Source organism: Sebastes fasciatus, chromosome 4, assembly GCF_043250625.1.
Source record: "Sebastes fasciatus isolate fSebFas1 chromosome 4, fSebFas1.pri, whole genome shotgun sequence".
In the NCBI taxonomy this organism is placed as follows: domain Eukaryota; kingdom Metazoa; phylum Chordata; class Actinopteri; order Perciformes; family Sebastidae; genus Sebastes; species Sebastes fasciatus.
Window position 1 is genome coordinate 38,198,433 of NC_133798.1, and position 26,843 is coordinate 38,225,275.

Sequence of the window (26,843 nt, forward strand, 5' to 3'; positions counted from 1 at the left end):
TGCTGGAACTATTTCCTGGCGAACAACAGATGGGTGCAGTGACTGTGTGCACAGCGTCCTGATGTCTTGTTGTAACAGTGTGTACATTAGTAACCAGGTTACACTGGGCTTTCTCCAGTCGGCTGATTTCTTTGACGTCATGTAAACGGGGATAGAGGATTGAAGAAACCCGATTTCAACCTGCTAGATAAGTATCTCCTGGCAAACGCCGATTTCTTGTAACTAAGTTTCTATTCTGCTATTTTTAGGAGCATGCATGTGCAGGAGGAAGAGTTCAGACAAGTAACAGCAGAGCAGGCGGATGAAAGGACAGATAATTACACCTAATGATTACAAGTGATGCGTCCTTGTCCGACTGAAACTGAAACACAAAGTATGCTTTTAGAAATCTACATAAGTTTGTTTCTCCTGGCTGAACATTTATTTGATAAATTTAAACACGTTCATGCCGTGAGGAGCAGCTTCGCTCTGTCCGTCTGTCCTCTCACTGCGTTGTCAATCTGCTCAGTCACAGACACACACAGCCAAAAAAAAAGCAGCAAGCAGTCAGTTGAATTAAGTAAGAAATGCAAAATAAAGTGTGTGGCAGGAAAGACGTCTGATTACTGACGGTAACCGGGTTACGACAGTATAACCTGAGTTCTCTGGTTTCTTGCATTTAAACGTGCAAAAAGAGTGTTTATGAAAAAAGCAGGCGGCAACCTCCGGGGCTGAAAGCCGAAGCCGACGCTGAAGCACCTTAAACTTTCATTCTTTCTACCAGCCAGCAGGGGGCGACTCCTCTGGTTGCTAAAAGAAGTCTGATTGTATAGAAGTCTATGATAAAATGAGCCTACTTCTCTCTTGATTTATTACCTCAGTAAACATTGTAAACATGAGTTTATGGTGTCAATCGCTAGTTTCAAGTCTTCTTCAATACAGCATGATGTTCATTTAGTAAATGATGGTCCCTATAAAGTAAAGTTGGATGCTTTAGGGAGGGGCTACCTTGTGATTGACAGGTCGCTACCACGGCGTTGTCGGGTCCGTGTTTTTGTCTTATAACTTTAACCCTTTCACGGTGTGTTTTCAGTTTGTGAAAGTTAATTATAACCTTTTTGGTCGCCTTAAATTGTCTTATTCAGCTTTCCGTTGTACGTATAGCTCCACCCTCTCGTGTCTCTTCTGGTTGCAAAAAAACAAGATGGCGACGGTCAAAGAGCTGAACTCGAGGCTTCAAATCGGCCACAAACCAACAGGTGACATCATGGTAGCTACGACCACTTCTTATATAGTCTATGGAAAAAAATAACAGTGACTCTTTCCATCGTCATAGTGAGGTTACCAGGTAGCATGCACACCTATGCTCACCAACCCACGCTGTAGTCAAAGATGCTGCATAGAAAGTACATGACAGATGGACAAACGAACTGTAAACCAAAAAAGGAAAATTGACGTTTTTTCACTAACGAGACACAAAGTGTTGATTACTGAGTTTCGGAGGTGTTGGAAGCAGGATATTTTCACATTGGACAGAACCAGGCTTGCTGCCTCTCTCTCTCTGCTTCCAGTGTTTATTTTAGGCTAGGCTAAACACGTCCCAGCTCCACCTCTGTACTCGCCACACAGACATGATATCAATCTTCTCATCTCGCTCTTGGAAAGAAAGCAAATAGGCATGTTTCCCAAAACACACATCGGTTACATCGCCTTGTCCACCGTTACACAGTTCTTCATGTGAATTCCCATAAGAGGGCAGGCGAGCAATCAGTCACCATAAGATCAGTATTCCCCTTGAAACCAAACTAAAGCTGGGCACTGAGACTAAACCACATTACAAGATACCTTCATGGCTCATTGGCGTTTATGCTGGTGAAGTGAAATCATTATAACCAATAAGGTGTGTAATGGATTCCTTCCCAGCAGTCAGTCTGCCTGCCTGACTTCTTAATTGTGGCTGCATGTGTGTTGCAACGCTGTACGTAAGCGGAGGGGCGAGCAGAGGATCGCCTTAGGGTGCTGTATGGATTAGAGAAGCTGCCCTCCAACCAGAGGAAGCAGGGATTTAAGCCTCTGTGTGTGTGTGTGTGTCTGTGTGAGCAAGCATCAAACCTGCTGAAGTGCCCTTGAGCAAGACAGTGAATCATTACCCGTTCTTTAAAGAGAGTCTGTCACAGAGTGGGAGAGAAAAGAAACGCCCTGCAGCCGTCAAGCAATGTGTCACAAAGGAAATTAGTTTGGGAAATGATTAGTCGACTAAACGATAACTTGATGGACAGAAAATTAACCTGCAACAAATTTCATCAATTAATCATTTAAGTCATTTATCAAGCAGAACGTGTATGCCAGATCCAGGTTCTCAAATGTGGAGATTTGCAGTGTTATATTGGTTTAAATGAGGCTTTTCAAAGATAACGCGTTAATGCAAATTCGTTTTAACGCCACTAATTTCTTTAACGCATTAACGCAATCAATCTTCAAGCTAGAGTGAAGATAGTGGCATCATATGAAACTAGAAAAACCTGATGAATCCATCGGTACCAACCATGTCATACTAGCTCGTCGCAAAGGAGGTTAAATAACGCTCCGAACTTGTGTCCACAGGGGCGTTTTTTGTAATCGCGAGGGGACGCAACGCTTCCCAGCATTGGACGATTGATGGGCTGCCACTAGAAACGAGGCTCTTCCCACCTGATTGGACGAACGCTTTCCCTCTGTGGGCTGCTGCTCCTCAGCTTTCAAACCGGAAACAACATGGAGGCTCGTTTGGAAACGTTCTTCTCTTATTTCACGAAAATAGTTCACTGAAATGTGTTTCTGAAAACATTTGAGGCGAGAAATAAGCCGTGCAGCTGCTGAATCTGTCTTTATTCTGGATCGACAACGTTTATCTTAAAAGATTCTCGGGAGTTTCCAGAGGCGGCGAGTCACGTCGGACGCCTGTGATTTGCATAAAGTAGCCTGGACCTCAGCTTTATGCAAATGAGGAGCAGGCGTCGTGACGCTACCAGAATACATTGCACGGCTGCTTACATAGACAATGAATGGGGATGAAACGTGGAAAGGACGGATCCTGTGGACACGTACCATCACGCTTAATTTTGGCGAGGAAAAACTGTCATGGCCATTTTCGAAGGGGTTCCTTGACCTCTGACCTCCAGATCAGTGAATGTAAATGGTTTCTATGGGTACCCACAAGTCTCCCCTTTACAGACATGCCCACTTTATGATCATCACATGCAGTTTTTTTGCATGCAGTATAAATGTGTTATTTTCGCCTATTTTAAAATGGTGTATTTGAATATTTCTACATACTGGGGTCCATAAACAGTCTTAGAATTACATAAATTGGGTATCACTGTGAAGCTGATCTCTTGTGGAGCCAATGATTCCAATTGTATTCATGTGTGTTGCTGTTAGTCCCCATAGTAGCTCTTTGACATAGTGACTTTTTTACTCAGATTTGATATGGTGTCTTTATACTGTGACAGTTTCTGACATTTTATAGGCTGAACTATTAATGGAGTTATTTTAAAAACATCAGCAGATTCATTGATAATGAAAACAATCTGTAGTTGCAGCCCTGGTTGTGGATGTGGGCAGCATCTTTCATACGCCGCGACATTGTTGGCTCTCAGGTGTATATATCTGTGAGCGAGTCGAGTTGATTAGCGAGCTTGTGTATGCATGCCTGCCACCTACAACTGTTTGTGTGTATTAGCAACCGTCTGGATGTGGCGGCGATGTCGGGGAGAAGCCATTGGCTCCTGAAAGTAGCTCTCCTCCGCCAGGCCAGACCGTTTAATCAGGTTCCCCACATCCGCCAGCTGTGTCCACACAGCAAACAGCCACTCCGTCCCGCTGGAGAGCCGCGACATCCAGCTGGGGGGTGGGGGGGAGGCCAGTTAGCATTGGGAGATTAGCCCAAACTGCTGCTGCTGTTGCCGCTGCTGCTAGTGCTGCTGCCCAGACACAGAGAGGTTGTGTGTTTGTTTGAGAGACAAACAGAGATTGAGAGATTACAAGAGACATTGAGGTCGGCTGCTGAGAAAGGTATGAAAAGTGTAGTCGAGAGTGTGTGTGTGTGTGTGTGTAGGGATACACACACATACATGCACATTTAAATGTGTGGTTTGTGTGTGTTTTTGCGCTCTCGCTGCTCAAGTGTCCAGCTGGCAGAGGCGAGATAGCAGGAGCCTTGAAAATGGTGACGGAGCGGTAAACGGACACACAAGCAGCCTATCGGTCCTAATGAGGAAAAGTGCTGTGCCTAAAAGGATGGTGTGTGTGTGTGGGGGGGGGTACGCTCGCACCCGTGACTCGTGGTCATACATCAAAACAGACAAATATACACAAGAGGGCATGTAGACACACAAGAGGAACACAGGCGTGAGAATTGGGACCCACACACACACATATTAGGAGAGCAAAGTGTGATTCACTCCTTGGGTCACGGGCCAACTTTAAAGGTGTTAGCATATTTAGGCCAGAGCAGCTGGATCCCTTCTGAAATGGACCTGGCCCATCAATCCCCCCCGCCTGGTGCCCTGAATACAATGGCTGCGCTGGCTGCTTTGGTGAGCGTGGTTCTCCCCAGTCAGTCAAATTGAAATAAATGAACTGCCAACCCTGACGGCAGGGTAATTGTTCATATGGAAATTGGATCGCCGTCGTCGTCACAACAGCCAACTCGTGAAACAATTTCACCGTTAAGGATGGGACAAGAGCGTTTGCATGTCAAAAAAAAAAAAAAAAAGATGGGAGACATGCAGAGAAAGGAGTTCTCTCTCTCCCACTTCATGTTTCATCTTTTAACAATACCACTTGTTCGTCTTGCCTATCCTTCCCTTCCCTGGACGGCGGGAAAATAAAGGATGGAGATCCGCCCCTCATTTCCGGCTCCTTGTATGGCTCCTAACCCACGTTGTCATGTTGCCTTGTACACACTTTATCATCAGCACACACACACACACACACTGACAGACTGACAGAGACATGACACGATTCACTTCAGAGCATTAACCCCTCGCTCACCTCCCTCTCCGCCCATCCCCCAAGGCCTCTGGGGACACGCAAGTAATTTAATAGCAGTTCATTTTTATAACACTGAAAGCGGCTTCAATGTGAAGATACCCCCCCACCGCCACAACCCCACATCAATGTCAGACCGTGGCATCTGTCAAAGCCAGCTCTCCGATAAAGAAAGTGCTGAATATGAATGATCGCAGTATGGGGTGATATCCTATTATGTTTTCGGGGTAGGGCGTCTGTTTTTTTATTTTTTATTTATTATATCAGTTTTCTTCCTGTATCTGTTTTAATGAGTGAGAGCAGGAGTACTCACGCTGCTTCAAAACTTGCCAGGTCAGCAGACGCAGCAAGTGTTTGTGTGTGTGTGTGATCTAATCATAACACACACTCTTGTTTTCTCCTTCCTGATCTCTTGCTCCCTCTCTCAGGCACGCTTGTAGACTTCCTCCTGGTGGGTGTTGTCCTAGAAAAAAGGGAGGGAGGGGGGGAGGTGTGGGTGTTGCGTGGTGAGAGAATTGGCCGAGAGGCATGCGGACTGCCATGCTGGGTTTTAGTGCCCCAGTGTCAAAGAGACACATTGTGGCTTGTTTGAAGAGAAGAGTGTCTCTGTGTGGTCGGAGTGGGATTACCTTGTCAGCACTTCAAACTGCGCCGGTGCACGTATCGGTGCATGCACGTGTATCTCTAAGCCCCGTGAATCTGTGTGTGTGTTTGTGTGCACACCTGCCATTTTTCAATTATCTTTCATTTTCCTCTGCTGAGAGCTTCTTTTCATGTCCTAACTTGTCGAGGGAGGTTGAAAGAGATGGCACTATAGTTGTCATAAAAAATAGGAGTGTGTGTTCGTGTGTGTAATGACCAGAAAGCCAACAAAGAGACACACCTTCATGTGCTATTTTCAAGCCTCTGCAGGCGGTAGGTGGCTCAGCAGTTTTTTTTTCTCTTAATGTTTATTTTCCCTCCAACAATAGAAATCAACTCGAGGTGGAAAATCACGAATCACTTTGCTGAATCAAATCGGGCCTATTAAGTTCCTTCACTAAGCGATCACATCACTGTTCATAATATTCTTCAGTGTTGTTGCTGTCAGTTCAGTAGGCTACAAAATAAAGGCCGCTGCTTACATGTTTTTCTTGTTTGGTTTGTTGACAGCTTTCTAATGTATCTATAAAAATACAACATATTAGACTTCGTCAGGGACAGAACAAAGTCTATCTTTGCGAAACCAGCTGGACTTATTGTTGTTTTTTCTGTGAACAGAATTCCTTCATTTGTTAACACGAGGCTTTTACTCTGAAATATGTGCTGGACTGTGTTGTAGAACATGCAGTGACTTGCAGAGCTCCATGAATGAATATAGTACCGGGTTTTAATTGTGGATTATTACTATTATTTACAAATTACCACACGTTTCTTAACCTTTCTCTGTCTAAAATCAACATAAATGACATTTATAATGAAATGAAATGGCCATTACGAAAGGCAAACTCTATGTAGAAAGAAAAAGCTGACAGCAGCAGCAGAAACGCAGCAGACATGCAGCTGGTGTGAACACCCAACGCGTGAATCACGCAGCCGCCACGCGCTCCTGACGTTCCCAGTATGGATGAGGCGTTATTCAGCGTTCGGTTGTACTTAACTCCACCCTCTCGAGTCACTTCAGGTTGCAAAAAGCCAACATGGCGACGGCCAAAATGCCGAACTCGAGGCTTCAAAACTGACATCACTACGTCCACTTCTTATATATATAGTCTATTTTGTTTAGCTACACAGTCCACCAACCTTTAGCATCCAGCGTCTCGACAAAAGAACTAGAAAATTAAATGAAAAAAATAAATAATGGATTGAATCTTTTCAGGTTATTAGTTGTGGTACCATCTATTTGCTGCAGAGTTATCGCAACATTATCGTTTATGTGGCTTTTGTGGTCTTTTAAAAAGCTTTTGAGCTCCACTTCTAAAGGTATTGATTGGCTCAGTGACGATGAGGATTCAGTACAGTCGGTTAAGTTCAAGGATTCTGTGAAAACATTCGTCCTTTTCCTTTAACTCTAAAGTGAACGATGTGCAGAGGAGTTAGGGGAGATTTCTAAAAAAATCTGGCAGTTTTAATTCATCAATTGTGTCTTTGACAGGATCACATTTTTCACATGTGCCAGCTTCATTAGCATGTGATGTGTTTCATTATTATTTATCCCAAGCCATCGGAGGCTTCATTAGCTGCAGGCTGATGCGGCACGCAGTCGCTAAATTTAGCAGCTTTTTTTTCATTTATTCAGAATAGCCACGTGTTGGACGGTATATATGCCCACTTGCCATGTTCTCACACAGCAGCTTAGAGACATGTTGAGAAAGGAGAGGTGGGCCGGTCTGCGGAGAAATGGGCCTCGTTCCACCTGTGTCACCCCCACCAGACGTCTGCCTCTCCTCAGCTCTTTGAAGCCTCTTTAATTCCAGCGTTCAGGATTAAGCCCGTGAAAAAAAAGGATGAAAAGTGATAGAGCGACAGAAGGAGACATCCTAGGAGAGAACAGGCTCCTTTGAAATATGTTAAGAATTTCGTTTGCGCTGACCCACAATGCAGCATCTGAGGTTTTTTTACTGATCGAGGGCTGGCTATAGGATTTGAAAAGGACTCTTTGAAGTCATGGATGTAAGTGGAACTGTAGTTTTCTGAAACCTAAATGAGCGCCCCGAGACTTTGTCCTTGCATTCTACATTACGGGCTGAGAAAGTTGCATTGTCACAGCATGTTTGAGTGGAAGTCAAAGGAATCAAGTAATTTTCTGTCACAGAAACCATCGACATAATCCACCTTTTGTGGAGTCTCTCTGTGCGGTCCGTATCATGGCCGAGCGAATTGATGGGAATATGATTATTACAGTTTTTTTTGGCGGTTGGCACACAATGGAGGTACGTTCAGAGAGGCAGTCATGCTTCAATTACTGTCCATATTTACAATCGCACCCAATATTTAGACAGTATGGTCTTCCTTGTTGTGTACAAAAGCAGGAAAAAAAACAGCTGTTTATTTTCGGACGTTTTGTAGATGCACATTTCTACAGTAGGTTTAATTTGCACGTACAGGAGCGGCTGATGAAGTTACAAAACACTAGCTTTTCCTGTCAGGTGTTTCCACAAACAGATAACAAAGTGCACATTAAAGGTCATGTAGCATGTCAGACTACCTGAACCTGTCTAGTCGAAACTGTTTAACCATCAACACACTGTCAAATAGCAGCTTGTGGTGAGACACAGTCCACTGCTGGTGGAGTAATATACAAAGCTCACATGATTGTAATCAAATGACTACAACTTAAGAAGTAATTATGATAAAAATCTGTATTTATATACTGTAGCACTTTTCAGACACAGAAATCATCAATTAAAATTAGGGGCTGTCAATCAATTAAAATATTTAATTGCGATAAATCGCATGATTAATCACAAAATAATCATTTTTTATCTGTTCACAATGTACCTTAAAGGGAGATTTGTCAAGTATTCAACACTCATGGGAGTGGACAAATATGCTGCTTTATGTAAATGTATGTTTATATTTATTATTGGAAATCAATTAACGACACAAAACAATGACAGATATTGTCCAGAAACCCATTTTCATTCTCACATCTTGAGGTCAGAGGTCAAGGGACACCTTTGAAAATGGCCATGGCAGTTTTTCCTCACCAAAATTTTGCTTAAGTTTGGAGTGTTATTTAACCTCCTTCTCGACAAGTTAGTATGACAGGTTTTTCTAGTTTCATATGAAACCAGTATCTTCACTCTAGCTTTAAAACTGAGCCTGATACAACCTAGAAATCACAAGTTGAAATAAGTGGCGTTAAATCACATTTGCACTAACGTGTTATTATCATGTTAACTTTGACAGCCTTACTTTAAATGAAAGTTAGAAACAGAGAGAGGTAGAGAATTTAAAAGAAGAGAATAATAATAAAAGGTTTAATTGATGAAGGTGGTGGAAGGCAGTAAATAAGATGTGGGTCAGTGTTTCTCACACGTCAAAGTTCACACCTTCACTGCACATTTGAAGTGTCAAATAATGAGCCCAGAAATGACACACATCAGTTATCACAAGCGGTGCATTCAAGCGTTCCCTTTTATTGTGGTTTAAATGGATTTCTTCTGTGATTATTGTTGTTCATGCCTTCAGTAGAAAGCCACCTGCATTCTAGCTCTAACGTCTCACACGTTATTGCCAAAAGGCAGCCCTGCCCTAAATACACCCTAAGTACGGCTTTGTGAAGCTCACTTTTACAGAGCAAACTTTATTACTCCAAGATTGCCTCACAGAGGTGTTCATTTAAGTCTGCGATCATTTTTAAGGCCGTTTCTTCCGTCTCTCTGTGAACAATTTCCCCACCGCTCTTTGTCAGTGCGGCTTCACTGCGTTTGTTTACGTTGTCAACATTTTGAGGCTGCGAGGAATGTTTTTGCAGTTTATGCAGTTTATGCAGTTTTTTTCCGCGGCGCTTCCTTGAAAAACTCAAAACATAAAAGTGAGTTATTGTTAGGCGCCTCTTAAAGCTGACACATGTTTGTAATTGTCATTCAACTTAGCCCGGGCGGATCCGTCTTTGTAATTGAAGTTTTGTTACTCTGGAGCTGAAATTGTTGATGTTCCTTTTATTTTGTCCACCCCCTATAATGTGTATGTAGACTCAATTTAAATGTTTCTTTTGTCTGCTCCTCTTAGTTAAATCTTAAGACTACCCCTCCCTCATAATTAAAGCTCTAGCCGCACACATTTCTGTCCTGAATAAGCAGAGTTTTATTGCACCATTTCAGTTTTAATTAAAATATTTAAGGCTATGATTTGAAAAGGGCACGATACATTTACGTAGTGAAATTGGTTGCGGAGGGTCGGGGGGAGAGAGAAGGACTGAGGCAGTAAATAGGAAGAAAAATAAAATCATCAAATCGAGTAGTCGGCACTTAAATGCTGATGGGAGTTGCCAGTGAAATTAACAGGATCCCCTCTGGGTAAATGTCTAATCAGTGGTCTCCCCACTTAGTCCAGTGAGAGAAGGCAGGTTAACATAATAAAACACAGCTTTGGCAAAGCGATCTCCTGGAAGTTTCATCAGGGGTTTTCAGTTTGACAAATGTGCCTGCAGTCTTGACCGGCAAGATGTAATACGAAGGAGGATACTATTCGAGCATGCAAACATACACGCACATTTGCTGTGCAGGCGATAGCTGCTTCAAAGCCACCTGCAGCTCCATATTTACCACAGCCTGGGCAAACAGCAGCGAGCGAGGACTCGACAGGCACCTGCTGTTAGCCGGTATACATGATGCTGTCTGTATTTTTACAGGGATGTTGTGTGATCATGTTTCCTGAGACTAAACGGTGTACTTCCTGTGCACATAGTGCTGGGAGGTGTTGTTGAAGGGGAAGAAAAAAAAAAGCAAAGTGCAAATTAAGCTGGAACGGATCCAAGGTTTTTAAATAGGCTTTTGTTGTGTTATTGAGAGCACGGAGCAGTTTGATTTTTTTTTCACCAGCGATCATTTCTGATATCAAGTCAATTAAATCCAAAATAAACCGTCTTTTTTTTTATAGAACTGGAGCAGGAAGTCGCACACAAACAGCTGCACTACACAATGTTAGCTTAAAGGTCCCATAAGTGCCATGTAGGTGCTGTTAAACTATCAAAACGCTCAATATAAGGAGAAATACACACAGCGCGTGTTCAGAAATTGTGCGTTTGAAACAAGCCGTCAGGATTTCTGTCCATTTGTGATGTCACAAATATACAATATTTCGCCAAATTTTAGCGTAACTTTGGAGCGTTATTTAGCGTTCTTCCCGACAAGCCAACAAATCATGGTTGGTATCATTGATTCTTTAGGTTTTGTAGGTTTATATGATACCAGTATCTTCACTCTAGCTTTAAGACTGAGCCCGCTACAACCTCTGAAAGACAGAAGCGGGCCGTCGGATTGTTAAGAGGTTAATAGTGTAGACAATAAAAGATCGATACTTGATGCCGGTATATTGATAAAATATTGTCACGTTAAATATCACGATACTATGCTGTATCTTCCCCCCCCCCCAACCCTATTAAACACTGAAGGAATTCAACATACCCATAAACGATGCCAGATACTCTGAGTAATCCACACACCTTGCTGTGAACAGTTTTCACAGGACCTAATTTTCCCAAAAGAAACAGTCCCAAAGTAAACAGTTCACAATGACATCTGTTGACTGTTCAGGCAAAGAAAATTTAATTCAACCCAATTGGTTTGGGGTGAGACGGATATCGCAAATCCTTTGCCAAATAAAATCAAATTATCTGCATGGCTAGATGTGCCAAAGGGTCATTGAGAAAACAAATCGTTGTGAATTCAGCCAACCCTTTTAAAAGAATACTTTGACATGTTGGGAAATATACTTATTCACTTTCTTACTGAGAGTTAGATGAGAAGATATGAAGCTGGAGCTAGGAGATGGGTAGCTTAGCTTAGCTTAGCAGAAACAGTGGGAAACAGGAAGTCTGCCTCTGTCCAAAAGTAAAAACATCCACCACTGGGATTTAAGAGGATAACTATGTAAAAGCTAAAAGAATATTCAATTAGAGGAATTTGGGGTCCTAGTACAATTTTGCATCTTAACCATACAATACAATAGGTGTTTACTTTTGGCCCGTTGCCCACCATTGAGTTCCAGTTTTGGCCCTCCAAGGGAAAACGTTTGGGCCCCCCTGGTTTAATCCATACAAAAATCAAAGTGAAAAAGCACCAAGTTAACATCTCCTGACTCCAAGTTCCTCATGTAACTCTCTGCAAGAAAGCTTAGAAGCGTATATATCCCAAACTATTCCTTTAGACCCTCGTGATTGGGGTTATCTATTATTAGCGTGCATGTGTGAGTGTGTGTTTAGTGTTGTATGTTAACCACACACCTACTCTCCACTGCAGTCGTGTGTTGCTGATGGTTAATGTACATTTACGTGTGCATTTAACTGCATTAATAATGAAACGTCTCTTTCCCTTTCTGTTCTCTCCAGAGATGGCAAGCTGGGTCTCCCTCCTCCTCTTTCTCTTCTGCTGGTCAGTCTCAGGAGCCCAGGAGGAGAACGGCGAACTCTCCATCGTGAAGTTCATCTCCGACACCTCCATCAACAATGTGGTCCAGGACCCTGAGAGTGGTCGCATCTACCTGGGGGCGGTCAACGCCATCTACCAGCTGGGGCCGTCGCTCCAGCGGCAGGCTCGTTTCGATACGGGCCCCAAAGACGACTCCCGGGCCTGTACGCCGCCTGCTTCTGCCTGCCAGGACATAAAGTCAATGCCCAACCTCAACAAGCTTCTGCTGGTCCACCGGTCCAACGGCTCGCTCATAGTCTGCGGCAGCCGCTACCGAGGCATCTGCTCCCTCCTCAACCTGACCAACGTGGAACAGCAGCTGTATTACAGTGACATTAAAGGAGAGAGGACTTACGTGGCTAGCATAGAGGACAACGTGAACGTGGTGGGCGTCATGTCCCACTACTACTCAAAAGACGACGGGAACACCTTCAGTGTGTTTCTTGTCGGGAAGGGCTACGGAAGCCTTGACAGCACAAAACTTATCAGCACACGAATCCTTCAGGACTTCCGTGAGTGGGTCGTGTTTGAGAGCATCATCGAGGCCTCCACGGTACAGACGACGCCATTTGTTCCCAAGTACCTGCACGACTTCCGCCACGTCTTCAAAGATGATGGTTTTGTATATTTCCTCTTTTCGAGGACGCTCGACGGTTCGGATAATAAAAACCTGACCTTTGTATCTCGTCTTTGCGAAGACGACCACAACTACTACTCCCACACGGAGCTCCAGTTAAACTGCGGTGATAAAAACCAATACAACAAAGTCCAAGCTGCGTATGTGGCCTCTCCGGGAAAAGAGCTGGCGCGGTTCATGACCGAAGACGGTAAGTATGGGAAGGTCGTCTCGTGGAGCAAAGTTCTGTTCATGGTGGCGAGTCCAGATGAGGACGAAAACAACTCTGCTCTCTGCATGTACCCGCTCAACTCCATCAATGAGCGACTGATTGACATCATCAGCGCCTGCTACAGCGACTCGGGGCTGATCTCCGGGTCCCCCGCCGTGAACATCCCCTACGCATCATCGAAAAATGACTTCTGCACATCAAAAATTGCGGTAAGGGCTTCTCTGTGTCAGCTGATTAAAGTTTTAAAAAGTCAGTTTGGATGTGAGTGAGATTTGATTTTGAAGAATTCCCTTTGCAGTGATCAATAATGCAGAGACGTGTCACTACTTTAATGTCTTTGTTTACTTTGTTCTGCAGATCCTGTTTTTTATTGTTCTGTCTCACACATCTTCCCTCCTTCCGTGTCTCTTTTCCCCAATTCCCTGAACTCATCCACATTAACACCATATAGCGGTGGTGGGGCAAATCACCATCATCTTTCATAGTTGACATCAAAACTCTTAATTTTTTCACATATTTGTTGTGGATAACAACGTAATTACAAAGCAAATTCTGATAAATATGACTTTGTAACATCCAATACTGTCAGATACCCACATGAATTCAGACTGTTTTAATTCCAGCTTTAGCCCATTTGACCAGAACAGATTCACGTCTCAAAAAACACAAATTTGTGTCACTCTTAACAGAAATGGATGCGATATCAACCGTGTTTTCATTCAACCATAAATGAAGCAAACCACTGTTCATGATGTGTGGATATCCCATCAATCAAATCTCTCGTAGTCGAACACAGAACGTATATTTGCATATATGAGTCATTTCTTTTTGCTCAATGAGTATTAACATAAGCTGCTGTAACTCTGTTATCTCAAACTTAAGAATGAGAAAAATGACTTAATTAAACAAACTGTTTTTATAAATATGTATTATGTATGTAGAGCTTTTTGTTTTTATGTTGTTCTTCTATATCAGAGGTTCTCAACCTTTTGTAATTTAAGGCACACTTCTGATTATTAAAAAAATTCAGAGGGACCACCTTCCCAAATAAATGAGAAAAAATCATAACATGACAACAAAAAGAGAAAAAATAACCGGGCTGTAAATATGTGTTATGTACGACTGCATATTAAGTGCCGACTGTTGGTAAAAAATAAATTCAAAAATTATGGAGCCGGGGAGGGGGATAATATTCAGTGATAAAACTTTAACTTTCTGAGATTAATGTGGCAAATTTACAAGAAAAACCTCACAGATTTGCGATGTGGTAAAGTCATACATTTATGAGAAAAAAACTTGAATATTCTCTGAGATTAAAGTGGCAAATTTAGGAGAAGAAACTCACAAATTTGCAAGATTATAAAGTCATAAATTTAAGGAAAAAAACTCCTAAATTTGCGAAATGCTATAATTGTAAATTTATAAGAAAAAAACTTTGATATTCTCTGAGATTAAAGTGGCAAATTTAGGAGAAAAAACTCACAAATTTGCGATATTATGAACTCGTAAATTTACGAGAAAAAAACTCAAATATTCTCAGAGATCATAGTGGCAAATTTAGGAGAAAAACCTCACAAATTTGCAATATTATAAAGTCATAAATTTAAGGGAAGAAAACTCCTAAATTTGCGAAATGATATAGTGGCAAATTTACAAGACAAAATTCACAAGTGGTTGAGAATAGCTGTTCTTTATTGATTAAAAGAAATGCTCTAACAAAACATATCGAAAACTGGCCCATGGTTAAATCTATTTACTGACCTGTTACTGAACTTTATAGTTTATTTAGTAGAGCACCCACAAGGCTGCTAAAGGGTTCGATTGCATCTCGTATTCTTCGGATTAACGCGATCACAATGTGTCATCATCCTTTTTGTTCTTCCTTTTCTTTTGTAGAAAGATACGTTGGCAAACTACAAGTGTGGTGGAGACTTCCTGCCTTCCCCTCTGGCCAGCAATTCCAAATTCGCCTTAGAGGCAAAAGCGTTTTGGGCCAGGCCAGGCCTTCTGACTGCTGTGGCCGTCGCCGTGGAGAACGATCACACCGTCGCCTTCTTGGGGAACACCCAGGGGGAGGTCTTCAAGGTGGAGATGTCTTTCTGACCTGTTGCTCTTCTCTGCTCCACTTTATTTTATTTTCCTTTTAAAGCTTTTAGTCTTACCTGAGGGAAGCAAGGATGGGGGGGGCATTAAAGACTTTATGTCTGACAGCGTAAACCTTGTGTTTTCTCTCCAGGTGCACCTGACCGGGGACCCAGACATGTACAGTAAAGCTCCTGGTGACACCATGGGAGAGAAGGTCAACAAGAACCTTTTCTTTGACGACAGTCTCAGCCACCTCTACATTACCACAGAGAAGAAGGTGTGTACGTCAGGGCCCTTCTGTAACACATATCATATAACACGCCTCTACACAGGAGACCTTCAGACTACCGGTATCGGGTATCGGGTCCGATACTGTGCTCATGTACTCGTACTCGCAAAACGGCTGAGATACAACGGCACCGGGCCGTTGGTGTGCCCGACTTCGCGGGGCCGGGATCCCACCTCAGCCGGCGCGCGCCGGCCCTCACTTTCATTGCGCCACAGGGTTTTTGCTTGCACCTTCTGACTCGCGCGTGCATTAGACTCCTTGGTACGTGTTTCAAGACGGGTCGGGTGGTTTGCAGACATCGCCGCAGACCCCTGGCGAATTTCACGTGGGCCGAGCCCCGCCCTGGGGGCACAACACGGTTGGGGCGCACTGAGGACAGTCCGTGGGGAGAGAGGGCACAGCGAGCACTTTGGTCACGGCCCCGGGAAGCACCTTCGCCCCGGGCCTTTCCAAGCCGACCTAGAGCTGGCTGCGGCGCACCGCCTCGTATGCGGGACTCCCCAGCCTGCCGTGGGTCTTTTGGCACAGAGAAGTACTCGTATCGGTAATCGTATCGTGACTCGGTATCGGTACTCGGTATCGGCGAGTACCCAAATGTAAGTACTTGTACTCGGTCTGAAAAAAAGTGGAATGGGTGCATCCCTATAAACGATTAATTAAAAATCTATAGTCTTTTTTGGAATCGATACAGTATCACGAAACATAATATCGCGATACTCAATATTTTCAATATTTTCCTCCACACCTACGACTGCGTGTAGGTTACCTGGCAGCGTTCAGAGCCCAAGACACAATCACTGTGGTCATGTAAAACTGAAGAAAGTAGGCTTGAAGCCTAAAAAGGAATATTCTTTTGGTCGCAGTTAGGTGCGTAAAGAGTTGAACGGCAGTACGACAGCTGTATTGATTAAAGTTGACGTGTGAGACACAGGAAGAGAGAGTATTATTATTCACATACTGATTGACTAGCTTTTACTGAAAGGACGTGATACATTTCCTCGTGTTGTGCGTGGGAGAGTTGAATATATTTATTCTTTTTATATGTAGATAATGCAACTAGATGACAGATAGATCAAAGTTTAAATGACTTGCTCAGTATATCTCTCTCACAAGTCGAGTAAATGTCAATGACTGCTGTCAAATCATAATATAACCAATATATTTCTGACCTTGAATCTGTTATATATACAGACGTAGGCAAAGTTGTTGGTAACGTTCCGTTAAAGAGAGAAAAACCCACAATGGTCACTGAAATAACTTGAAACTGACAAAAGTAATAATAAATAAAAATTCACTGAAAATTAACTAATGAAAATCAGATATTGTTTTTGAATTATGGTTCAGCAGAATCATTTAAAAAAACAAACTAATGAAACTGGCCTGGACAAAAATGATGGTACTCTTAACTTAATATTTTGTTGCACAACCTTTTGAGGCAATCACTGCAAACAAGCGATTTCTGTAACTCTCAATGAGACTTCTGCACCTGTCGACAGGTATGTTGGCCCACTCCTCGTGAGCAAACTGCTCTAGCTGTCTCAGGTTTGAAGGGTGCCTTCTCCAGACTGCATGTTTCAGCTCCTTCCACAGATGTTCAATAGGATTTAGATCCGGGCTCATAGAAGGCCACTTCAGAATAGTCCAATGTTTTGTTCTTAGCCATTCTTGGGTGTTTTTAGATGTGTTTCTGGTCATTATCCTGTTTGAGGACCCATGACCTGCAACTGAGACCAAGCTTTCTGACACTGGGCAGCACATTTCGCTCCAGAATGCCTTGATAGTCTTGAGATTTCATTGCACCCTGCACAGATTCAAGACACCCTGTGCCAGATGCAACAAAGCAGCCCCATAACATAACCGAGCCTCCTCCATGTTTCACATTAGGTACAGTGTTCTTTTCTTTGGATGCTTCATCTCTTCGTCTGTGAACATAGAGCTGATGTGACTTGCCAAAAAGCTCCAGCTTTGTCTCATCTGTCCAAAGGACATTCTCCCAGAAGCTTTGTGGCTTGTCAATATGCATTTTGGAAAATTCCAGTCTCGCTTTTTTATGATTTGGTGTCCTCCTCGGTCGTCTTCCATTAAGTCCACTTTGGCTCAAACAGTGACGGATGGTGCGATCTGACACTGATGTACCTTGACCTTGGAGTTCACCTCTAATCTCTTTGGAAGTTGTTCTGGGCTCTTTGCTTACCATTCGTATTATCCGTCTCTTCAATATGTCATCAATTTTCCTCTTGCGGCCACGTCCAGGGAGGTTGGCTACAGTCCCATGGACCTTAAACTTCTGAATAATATGTGCAGCTGTAGTCACAGGAACATCAGGCTGCTTGGAGATGGTCTTATAGCCTTTACCTTTAACATGAAGGTCTATAATGTTCTTTCTGATCTCCTGAGACAACTCTCTCCTTAGCTTTCTGTGGTCCATGTTCAGTGTGGTACACACCATGATGCCAAACAGCACAGTGACTACTTTTCACCCTTTAAATAGGCAGACTGACTGATTACAAGTTTGAAGATACCTGTGATGCTATTTACAGGACACACCTTAGTTTAATATGTCCCTATGGTCACATTATTTTACATCTTTTCTAGGGGTACCAACATTTTTGTCCTGGCCAGTTTCATTAGTTTGTTTTTTTAAATGATTCTGTTGAACCACAATTCAAAAACAATATCTGATTTTCATTAGTTCATTTTCAGTACATTTTTATTTATTATTACTTTTGTCAGTTTCAAGTTATTTCAGTGACCATTGTGGGTTTTTCTCTCTTTAACGGAACGTTACCAACAACTTTGCCTACGTCTGTATATGTATATATATATATGGTACAGCGTTTCACACGGAATTAGATTATATTGCAGATCATGTACAATTGTCAGTAGACCCTTCATGAGATAGCAGAACAAACAGATACAGCGAGGGGAGATTGCCCACGAGTTAATCAATCGCGGATGGCGTCGTTCTCTATATAATAAGAATATAATCGGGCGGCCGTTTATATACTTGGACGGCCCGCCCAAGTAAAGTCTATTTGTGGGAAACACTGGGGTACAATCAGTGGAGCAAGTAGTACTCAGATCTGTAGCTCAGTCGAATGGTTCGTTCTTCAACTGCAAGGTTGGGGGTTCGATTTCTGGCTACGGTTGATCTGTCCTTGAGCGAGATACTGAATACTCGGGTGCTTTACAGCAGCCCACTGCTCCTAAGGATGGGTTAAATGCAGAGGTAAAATTGCATGTATGTAACGATATCTATATGATGATGATGATAATAATAATAATAACTTTATTTATATAGAACATTTCAAAACAAGGTTAAAAGTAATTAACACTAACACTAACTAAAAATCTAAACAACATAAAATCATATAAATACAAAATAAAATCATAAAAATATTTACAACAGTGCACCATCAGTTAAGAAAAAGACGTAATATAAAAGTGAGTCTTAAGAAGAGATTTAAAGGAAGACACTGAGTCACTTTTGTTGACGAGTTTGGATTTTGGAACTGTTAGTCGGGCCCTGCCAGACGATCTCAAGCATCAATCAGGCTCATAGGGAGTCATGATGAATCTAATAAATTAAAATTTAAAATTAAAAGTAGAAATACTCCATTACAAGTGAAAGTTTGCATTGAAAAAATACACAAGTATTATCAGCAAATGTCCTTAGGAATCAAATACAACAGTGCTCATCCAGAATTGTCCCTTACAGAATGTGATATTGTTATACTGTATATATGTTACATTATTGCATTAACGCGTAAGCAGCAGTTTAATGTTGAAGGCGGTTGACGTGGAGCCACGTCTACAAACTTAATATACTGTCGGATACTTTAATCTACATCGCTGTATCATATTTAACAAGATGATTGTGACATATGTTACCTGATAATAAGACTGAGATGCAGTTTAATTTCCCTTCATTCAGTCTATTTGAATCACCGAACAACTCCGAGATGTGATTCAGAGGTCTGCAACGAGGCGAGATCATATTATAGAAAAGTTCTCAACTCTCACCTACTTCCTCCCCTCTGCACACCTGGCCAATCCGACAGTGTTTAAGGGGGCTTCAGATGCTGTTATACGATCCGTCGAGCACTTTGTCTGAAGCATCCTGACGCCTTAAAGTAGCATCAAATGGAAGCACTCAAGCGCATGTAAAGTAAATGTACATAGTTACTTTCCACCTACTGGGTGCAATAAACATTTAGCATGTAGAAAAAAGGGAGTTGTTTTAGTAAGTGAACATGGGGGGGTGGGGAGCAGACATGAGAGGCCGTGTGCTCAGACAGGACGTGTTTTACTCCCCACTCTGCACACCTGCAACAAACCCAGGGATCGTTTTCTAGCCGTATTTTAAATGCCTCGTATTTTGTGCGGTGTCTCCCCTAAGGTGCACTGCGTGATCATATTTCATGTTGTAATGCTGCAGATCACCAAGGTGCCGGTGCAGACGTGCCACCAAAAGAAAGACTGCCAATCATGTGTGGAACTGAGGGACCCTTACTGTGGCTGGTGTGTCCTGGAGGGCAGGTGAGGTTCACACACACACACACACACACACACTTATAAATGCATGCACACAACGACAGACCAGCACAAACACACCCACACATGCAATTCCATCTGTAAAACACAGCAGGGTATTTGTTCAGTGTTTTATTGCAGACACTTTTAGTACCCCTCGGTGTTTATATTCCATCTCCTGTTGTCCGCGCAGCCGTAAGGAATTAAAGCTGTTTGTCAGCCTCACGCAGCGAAGGCAGTCTGTGCAATTTACTCTCATCAGCCTATATTTATCAGGGTCTGGAGGGTAGAAGGAGCGGTATGTATCATGTATTTTACAGCGATGTGATCAGGAAAGAGAGGAAAGAAAGCAGAAAAAACAGTTGTGTTGAACATCTGATGATTCAAGCTTCTCGATATGTGATATTTCTGCTCGTGAGTCGGATAAAGCGAGACGTGATGACAAGAACTCGAGCTCTACGACACTGTGACATCCCTTTTCCTCTGTTTTCTGATGTCTCATTGACAAGATGACTAATTGATGAAGAAAATAATGATCAGATAAATAGATAATAGGGCTGCACAAGTTATCAAATATTAATCGCAATCAGGATTTTGGCTTCCGACAATTAAATGAACTAGGGCTGTCAAAGTTATTAACGCAATTATAACGAGATAACTCAAATTCATTTTAACGCCACTAATTTCTTTAATGCATTAACGCTTTTTGGGCTGTAGCGGGCTCAGTTTTAAAGCTAGAGTAAAGATATTAAACGATAAAACCTAAGGAATCCATCAGTACCAACCGTGTCATACTAGCTTGTCACGAAGGAGGATACATATCGTTCCAAACTCACGCTAAATTTTGGCGAGGAAGAACTGGCATGTCCATTTTCAAAGGGGTCCCTTGACCTCTGACCTCAGGATATGTGAATGAAAATGGGTACCCACGAGTCTCCCCTTTACAGACATGCCCACTTTATGATAATCACATGCAGTTTGGGGCAAGTCATAGTCAAGTTAGCACACTGACACACTGACAGCTGTTGTTGCCTGTTGGGCTGCAGTTTGCCATGTTATGATTTGAGCATATTGTTTTATGCTAAATACAAAAATATATACACACATTTGCATAAAGCAGCATATTTGTCCACTCCCATGTTGATAAGAGTATTAAATATTTGACAAATCTCCCTTTTAAGGAACATTTTGAACAGATAAAGATAAAACAGATTAATTTGCGATTAACCGTGATTAACTCCGGACAATCATGTGATTAATTGCGATTAAATATTTTAATTGATTGACAGCCGTAGTTTAAATGTGAACGTGCAATAAAAATATGTTGTCCCTAAAATCAATGAATAATCGTGATTATCATTTTGGCCACAATCATGCAGCCCTGATAGATAATGAAAATAATCCTTAGTTGCAGCCCTCCTTAACTTGTTAGCTTTTCTCTCTTCACTTCTACTTCTTGAAAACAATTTGATCCGTATTATTTTCCACTGAAATCTGAAGCTAAATTATAGTGTGTGCTGCTGTTTGTTTGCACATTATTAATACACGTCTGTTTGTGTTACGTTTTATTCCTTTTCTAGTACGCATTTGATTTTGAATTGTGTTTTACCCAATTGATGTTGACAAAAGAGAGTTCTGTTGTTATTATTATTAGTATTGTATTTTTCTCCTTCTCCTGTTCAACATACTGTAAATATGAAAGCGTATCACTTGTGTTTTTTATCAAATCATACTGCAAATTGTTGAATGTTGAGATAACATTTTCATTATTGATTCATCTGTAGATGATTTTCTTCATTAATCATTTAGTCTGTGAAAAGTAGAAAGTTAAACTGCTTTTTTTTTTTACTAATGGTCCAAATCCAAAACAAGTTTCACATATTTCACACTGCATAACCAGATACCAATGAGGGCATTTAGTGTTTTTCATATCTCTATAAAACTCAATCTGTAAAATCTGCACAGACGCTGCTTGACGTCACGTGGGCATGAGGTTGTTATCGACAGAAGCACACAGGAGTCCATAGGCTCTGTTTTTAGTTTTTTTGAGGCCTTGTAACTGTAAAAGTGTTTAGGGGGTTGTGGAGCAGAGGCTGATGGGAGTTGTTCGTCCTTCGTCTGAAGGTGTACCAGGAGGTCTGAGTGCCGACGGGCGGAGGAGAAGAATGGCTGGCTGTGGAGCCCTAGGCAGCAGTGTGTCAAGATCGTCTCCTTCTATCCCCCGAACCTCTCCTGTAAAAAGACTCAGAAGGTACGCCGCTGCTTCTCTTTGTTCTCTGCTCCCCTTTCGCTCCGCAGAACACTCTTACATGCACGTCACACAAACATGCACAGCCTGAGTAATAAACGCTTTCCATTGTGAATCAGAGACCCTGGGCTCTAGGTCTTCCTGCCTCCGTATCGATCGATCCTGAAAACTCCGAAACTGGCTTATTATAACCGACCTGGTTGATTGTGCTCGCAGCCTGAAGATGGAGAGCCTCTCTGCTGTGCACTTTCTCTCTCAAGTTGTTATTTTAGTTTTTTTCATTCCTGACTATTTCTCTGTCCCTCCCTTTCTGACTCACTCTCGTACATCCACAAACAGCAATCAATCAATCTCCGGCCTTCAAAAAGGAAACAGTTTCTGTGTTGTTATTTCAAAGTTTCACTTGAATTATACACCGAGCAGAGAAATTAATTTAATATGAAGTGATATTACTCAGCCAAACAGGTGATAATCCTTTCTGTGAAAACATATTATTCTGTGTCCAGGTGAAGATCAACGTCCCATCCCTTCCTGCCATCGGGCTTTCTGACCGTCTGCGCTGCTCCATCGAGACCGTTCCTTTTTTCAAAAGTGAAGGCAGCATGACCGACTCTGGTCACGTCTCCTGCGATCTACCCGACCCTTCGCTTATACCACATACACTTGAGGACCAAGGTACAGCCTTTATAATTCACCTACTCTCTTTTTTAATGCAACCTCTTTCAAGGCAAATGTCTGTTCTCCATTATAACCACGGTTGTATCACCAATGGGCTAAAAACGGGAAACTGCCACGGGGCCCCCAGACCTAGAGGGGCCCAAAAAGCCCCAGTTTTACTGCATGTCAGTTTGTTTTGGTAATTAAATTAACTGCGGATTTGTTAGGGAATTTGCCCCACTAAAGTACAATATCAGCTAAGTCGGGTGCTGCATTATTAGCTAATCTGCTAGCCATGTCTTGTAGAGGCACCCTGATTTCCAAAATGTAGTTTTAAGAGCTTTATTATTTTATTTTATACTGTTTGGTACACACATCCATGTCCCTCTTGGGATGAATAGTAAAATTGTAAAAATAATGACATAGGTCGGGCTTCATCTGAACTAAACTAGAGGAATAAATGAAAATCATCAATCATGTATTCACGCTAACATGCTAAACTGAAATGATGAATATAACTCCTAAACATCAGCATGTTGTCATGGTGACGTTAGCATTTAGCTCAAAGTACTGCTGTGCATAAGTACAGCTTTACCAAGCCACTAGCATCATGGCTGTAGTCTTGTTAAATTAATTAATTAATACATAATTAGTGTAAAGGTATTTAAAGTTTAAAAATGATTTAAAGGTCATGTCATGTGTGTTTAGTCTCATCATGAACTGTGGAAGTCTCGAATATTCAGAATAATTCCATTAATAAATGTGTTAAGCTCATCTCCCACATATTAACCCTTCCTTCGCTGTGTCCTCAGACTTTGTAGCCGTGGCCATCAGGATCTTCGTCAACGAGTCGGTGGAGCTGGCGACGCGGGAGTTCAAGTTCTATAACTGCGCCGCCACAGTGAGGAAATCAGAAAACACGCCGTGAGTCAGACTCTTAATCTATCAGTTCTGCTCTGTCACTCACTGAAAACACACAGTGACACTGAACACAGCATCAACTGACAAACCGTGATGTAAATGTATCACCGTGCATGAACAGACGAGAGATCAAGGCTGTGTTTGTAAATTGTGATGCATGGTAATTTTGAATGCACCTCTTGCGTTTTTCTCTTCTCCTTTTATTACCAAGCCGAGGAAATTGCCTCAGTTTCCTTTTCATTAATCAAAAAATGAAAGTCGATCTCCCCATTTCCCCCCCTCCCCTCCCCTTCTTATTTTTTTCTTCATTTCTTTCATGCCAAGGAATGTGTGATGAACGAGCTTTGCTTATGTGAAGTTGCAGAGATCCATTTCGTTGTCAGCAGCATGGATTTTTGTTGCCGGACGCTCTTTGATGAGTTTGCATGTTTTTAAGATTTTGTTTGTGCGTGCTTTCATGTGTGTGTGTGTGTGTGCAGCTGCTTAATTATATGTGTGTGTGAATGCATTTTTCGAATCTTCTGTCTACATTTCTGTGTGTGTTTCCAGGTGCATGTCATGCGTGGCCAGTTTGTGGGGCTGCCAGTGGAACACACGTGACCACACCTGCAGTGACATGGACGACATCGTGGTGGGCACCACCATCAAGCAGCGCCAGGTGAGTCTTCTCAAGGTGTTAACACATCAGTGGCACGTCAAGGAGTTTTATCTCTCATAGTGTGTGTTTGGTAAATGTTGGAAAACGTTTAGCAGGAGTTTCAAAAGACACATCTAATCACCACACGTGACGGGACGCTTGAGCGATCTAAATTCCCCCCCCCGAAAATTAATAATAAAAAACTCAAATCCCGGTATCAGCTGGCACCATCTTGCGTGACAAATACTGTAGGGTGGAGGATATCAATTTATAAGTCAGCAGATGTTTCAGCGATACACTTATCTGTCCCCGCAGATGAGGGTGTCCGTTAAGTGGTTGGCGGTATTTAAAATGTAAATGACTGAAAGTGAGTATCTGATTTTGTTCTGATGCCCTCTCAGGGAGCCAAGTGTCCTCAGTTTGAGAATCCAGATCCTGTGCTGATCCCCGTGGGCTACAAGACTCGAATCAGCTTCGAGGGGATCAATTTGGACCTCTACCAGGTAAAGTGGCACAGACACATCATTTAAAGCCTTTCTGGGAAACTAACTGGCTCTTTTCAACACTTATTGAGTGTGTTATTAGACACACAGTGGACCGGATTGGTCTCAATTTATAACCAGTGCATAAGGTGACAAAAAAGTCCAAGTTTCTTTCATAAGACCATCGTCAGCACAACTTAAAGACCATGACTACACAGATGCATGCATACACCCATGTGTCCCTGTACAGTATTTAAAGGGTAACCTCTGTATCATTCAACCTGGAACTTATTCTCCCATGTTATTTTGTCTAACTGACTAATCGGGACAACAATTTCTGAAATTGATCCAGTATTAAGGGTGAGCGCTGTAGACGGCAGCTGCTCATGAGCTGTAGTGTAATCCTATTGGGGCAAGCTGGCACCGTCATTTACGTCCACTAAAAGTGCTTGTTTTTGCCGTGACAGGCTCTGATTGTTATTATAAGTGTCTGACAACATTATGGAAAGATTCTTGCTCAAGGAGAACGCTCGTTCTGAAATCTGGCGAGGTGAAGTGTTGCCGGAAGACAACGGTGGAAAAGTGGAATACATCCATGGTGGAAACGGTGTTGGAGTACAGAAAGTGTAGCTTAGTGTTATCTTAAATATTTTCAATGTCATGGCTGAGTGTTTAGATGATTTCCACAATGTGGATGAGGTCTGAATTTGATGGCCGCCCGTATTTATTAGAGCCGCAGTGTACGGATATTCAGATTTCAACAACACGACTTCTCCTTGAGCGCGACTTGGACACAATAACAAACAGACCGGATCAAGCAAAAGGTAAGAAAAGCATTTTAATTCTCTGTAGGGTCCTTTAATAACAATCTGAGCCTGTCAGTGACAAAAACGAGCACTTTTAGTGACGCCGCTCACCGGTTCCAGCGTTCTCCCTCAATACTGGACCAATTCCAGGTTGAAAAATACCAAAGTTACACTTTAACTCTATACACAGACACGTATATATACATCATACAGTTGCACGAACAAGGAAAGAAGCCAGTCATCCAAACTTCTCCAGGTGAGAACAGAAGATCTGGAAGTCTTTTACATTTCTTGCTCTGCGGTGAGAAAACGACGAGGAGCATCAGAGACATTTGCAAATAGGAGCTACATGAATTAATGTTTTTATTTGTCTGATCCTCCAGGGTCGTCTCTTCACCATCGGCACGGAGCTGATGAGAAGCGTGGAAGAGGAGGTCAATTTTGAAGGCGGGATGTTCTACACCTTCACCGGCTTCGACGTGAGTGCGGCGGTTTTCTAGCTACACTCGACCGCCTCTCTGTGTTCACACTGAACTGCTGTTTCTGTTCCTTTACTGAGATTGTTCAGATGGCTTCTGGCCAATTTGCCCTCCACTCAACACAGCTCCTTGAACCATGGCGGATTTATGGATTATCAAAGTGCAATATAGAACAACCCTGAAACTGAGTGAAATCTACCGTGGAGTACCACTTGATTGCAGATTTTTCAGTCTATATCCAAACTTTCTATCTATGACTTTATGTTGTAAATCAAATCACCCCTTTAGCAGTCACTTTGATATTCTCTAGCTCCCTCTAATGGACGGACTCGCCTCTCTGGAGTTATTTTAGCTCCACGTTGTGAATTCTGTGATTGGGAAGCTCAAACAGCTCCTAGCCCGAAGCTATGTTCTTTCCCAACATTGATTTCTTCAGCTGAAAATCTGCCAGGCTGAGTATAATTTTTTTCCCTTCCTTTCTTTCCCTCCCTTGGCATGAGGGGAGCGGCAGCCCACACTGTTTGCCGAGAAGAGCTTAAGTGCCATTAATCACTGGATTCTGTAGTAATAATTCATTTTCTTCCAATTTCTTAGTTTTCTTACGACAAGTCACCGGAGACCAATGTTCTCTTCTACGTGAAGGACAAAGAGTCGGGCAAGAAGATGGACAGCACGCTGAACGGTACGCTCTCTCTCACATTTTAATGTGGAGACCTTATTTTTAATGCCCTGC

At 42.4% G+C, this 26,843-nt stretch overlaps 1 protein-coding gene across 1 annotated transcript in view; it reads left to right on the forward strand.

Annotated features, from left to right (window-relative positions):
• plxnb2b (plexin b2b) overlaps positions 1-26,843 on the forward strand; it is a 154,739-nt gene that overhangs the window by 83,523 nt on the left and 44,373 nt on the right. Inside the window, 11 exon segments of the mRNA XM_074634160.1 lie at positions 12,047-13,182; positions 14,870-15,058; positions 15,210-15,335; positions 19,786-19,886; positions 22,005-22,131; positions 22,635-22,803; positions 23,598-23,709; positions 24,256-24,364; positions 24,745-24,846; positions 26,015-26,110; positions 26,705-26,792. Of these exon segments, the coding sequence (XP_074490261.1) occupies positions 12,049-13,182; positions 14,870-15,058; positions 15,210-15,335; positions 19,786-19,886; positions 22,005-22,131; positions 22,635-22,803; positions 23,598-23,709; positions 24,256-24,364; positions 24,745-24,846; positions 26,015-26,110; positions 26,705-26,792 (2,353 nt within the window). The 5' untranslated portion in view covers positions 12,047-12,048.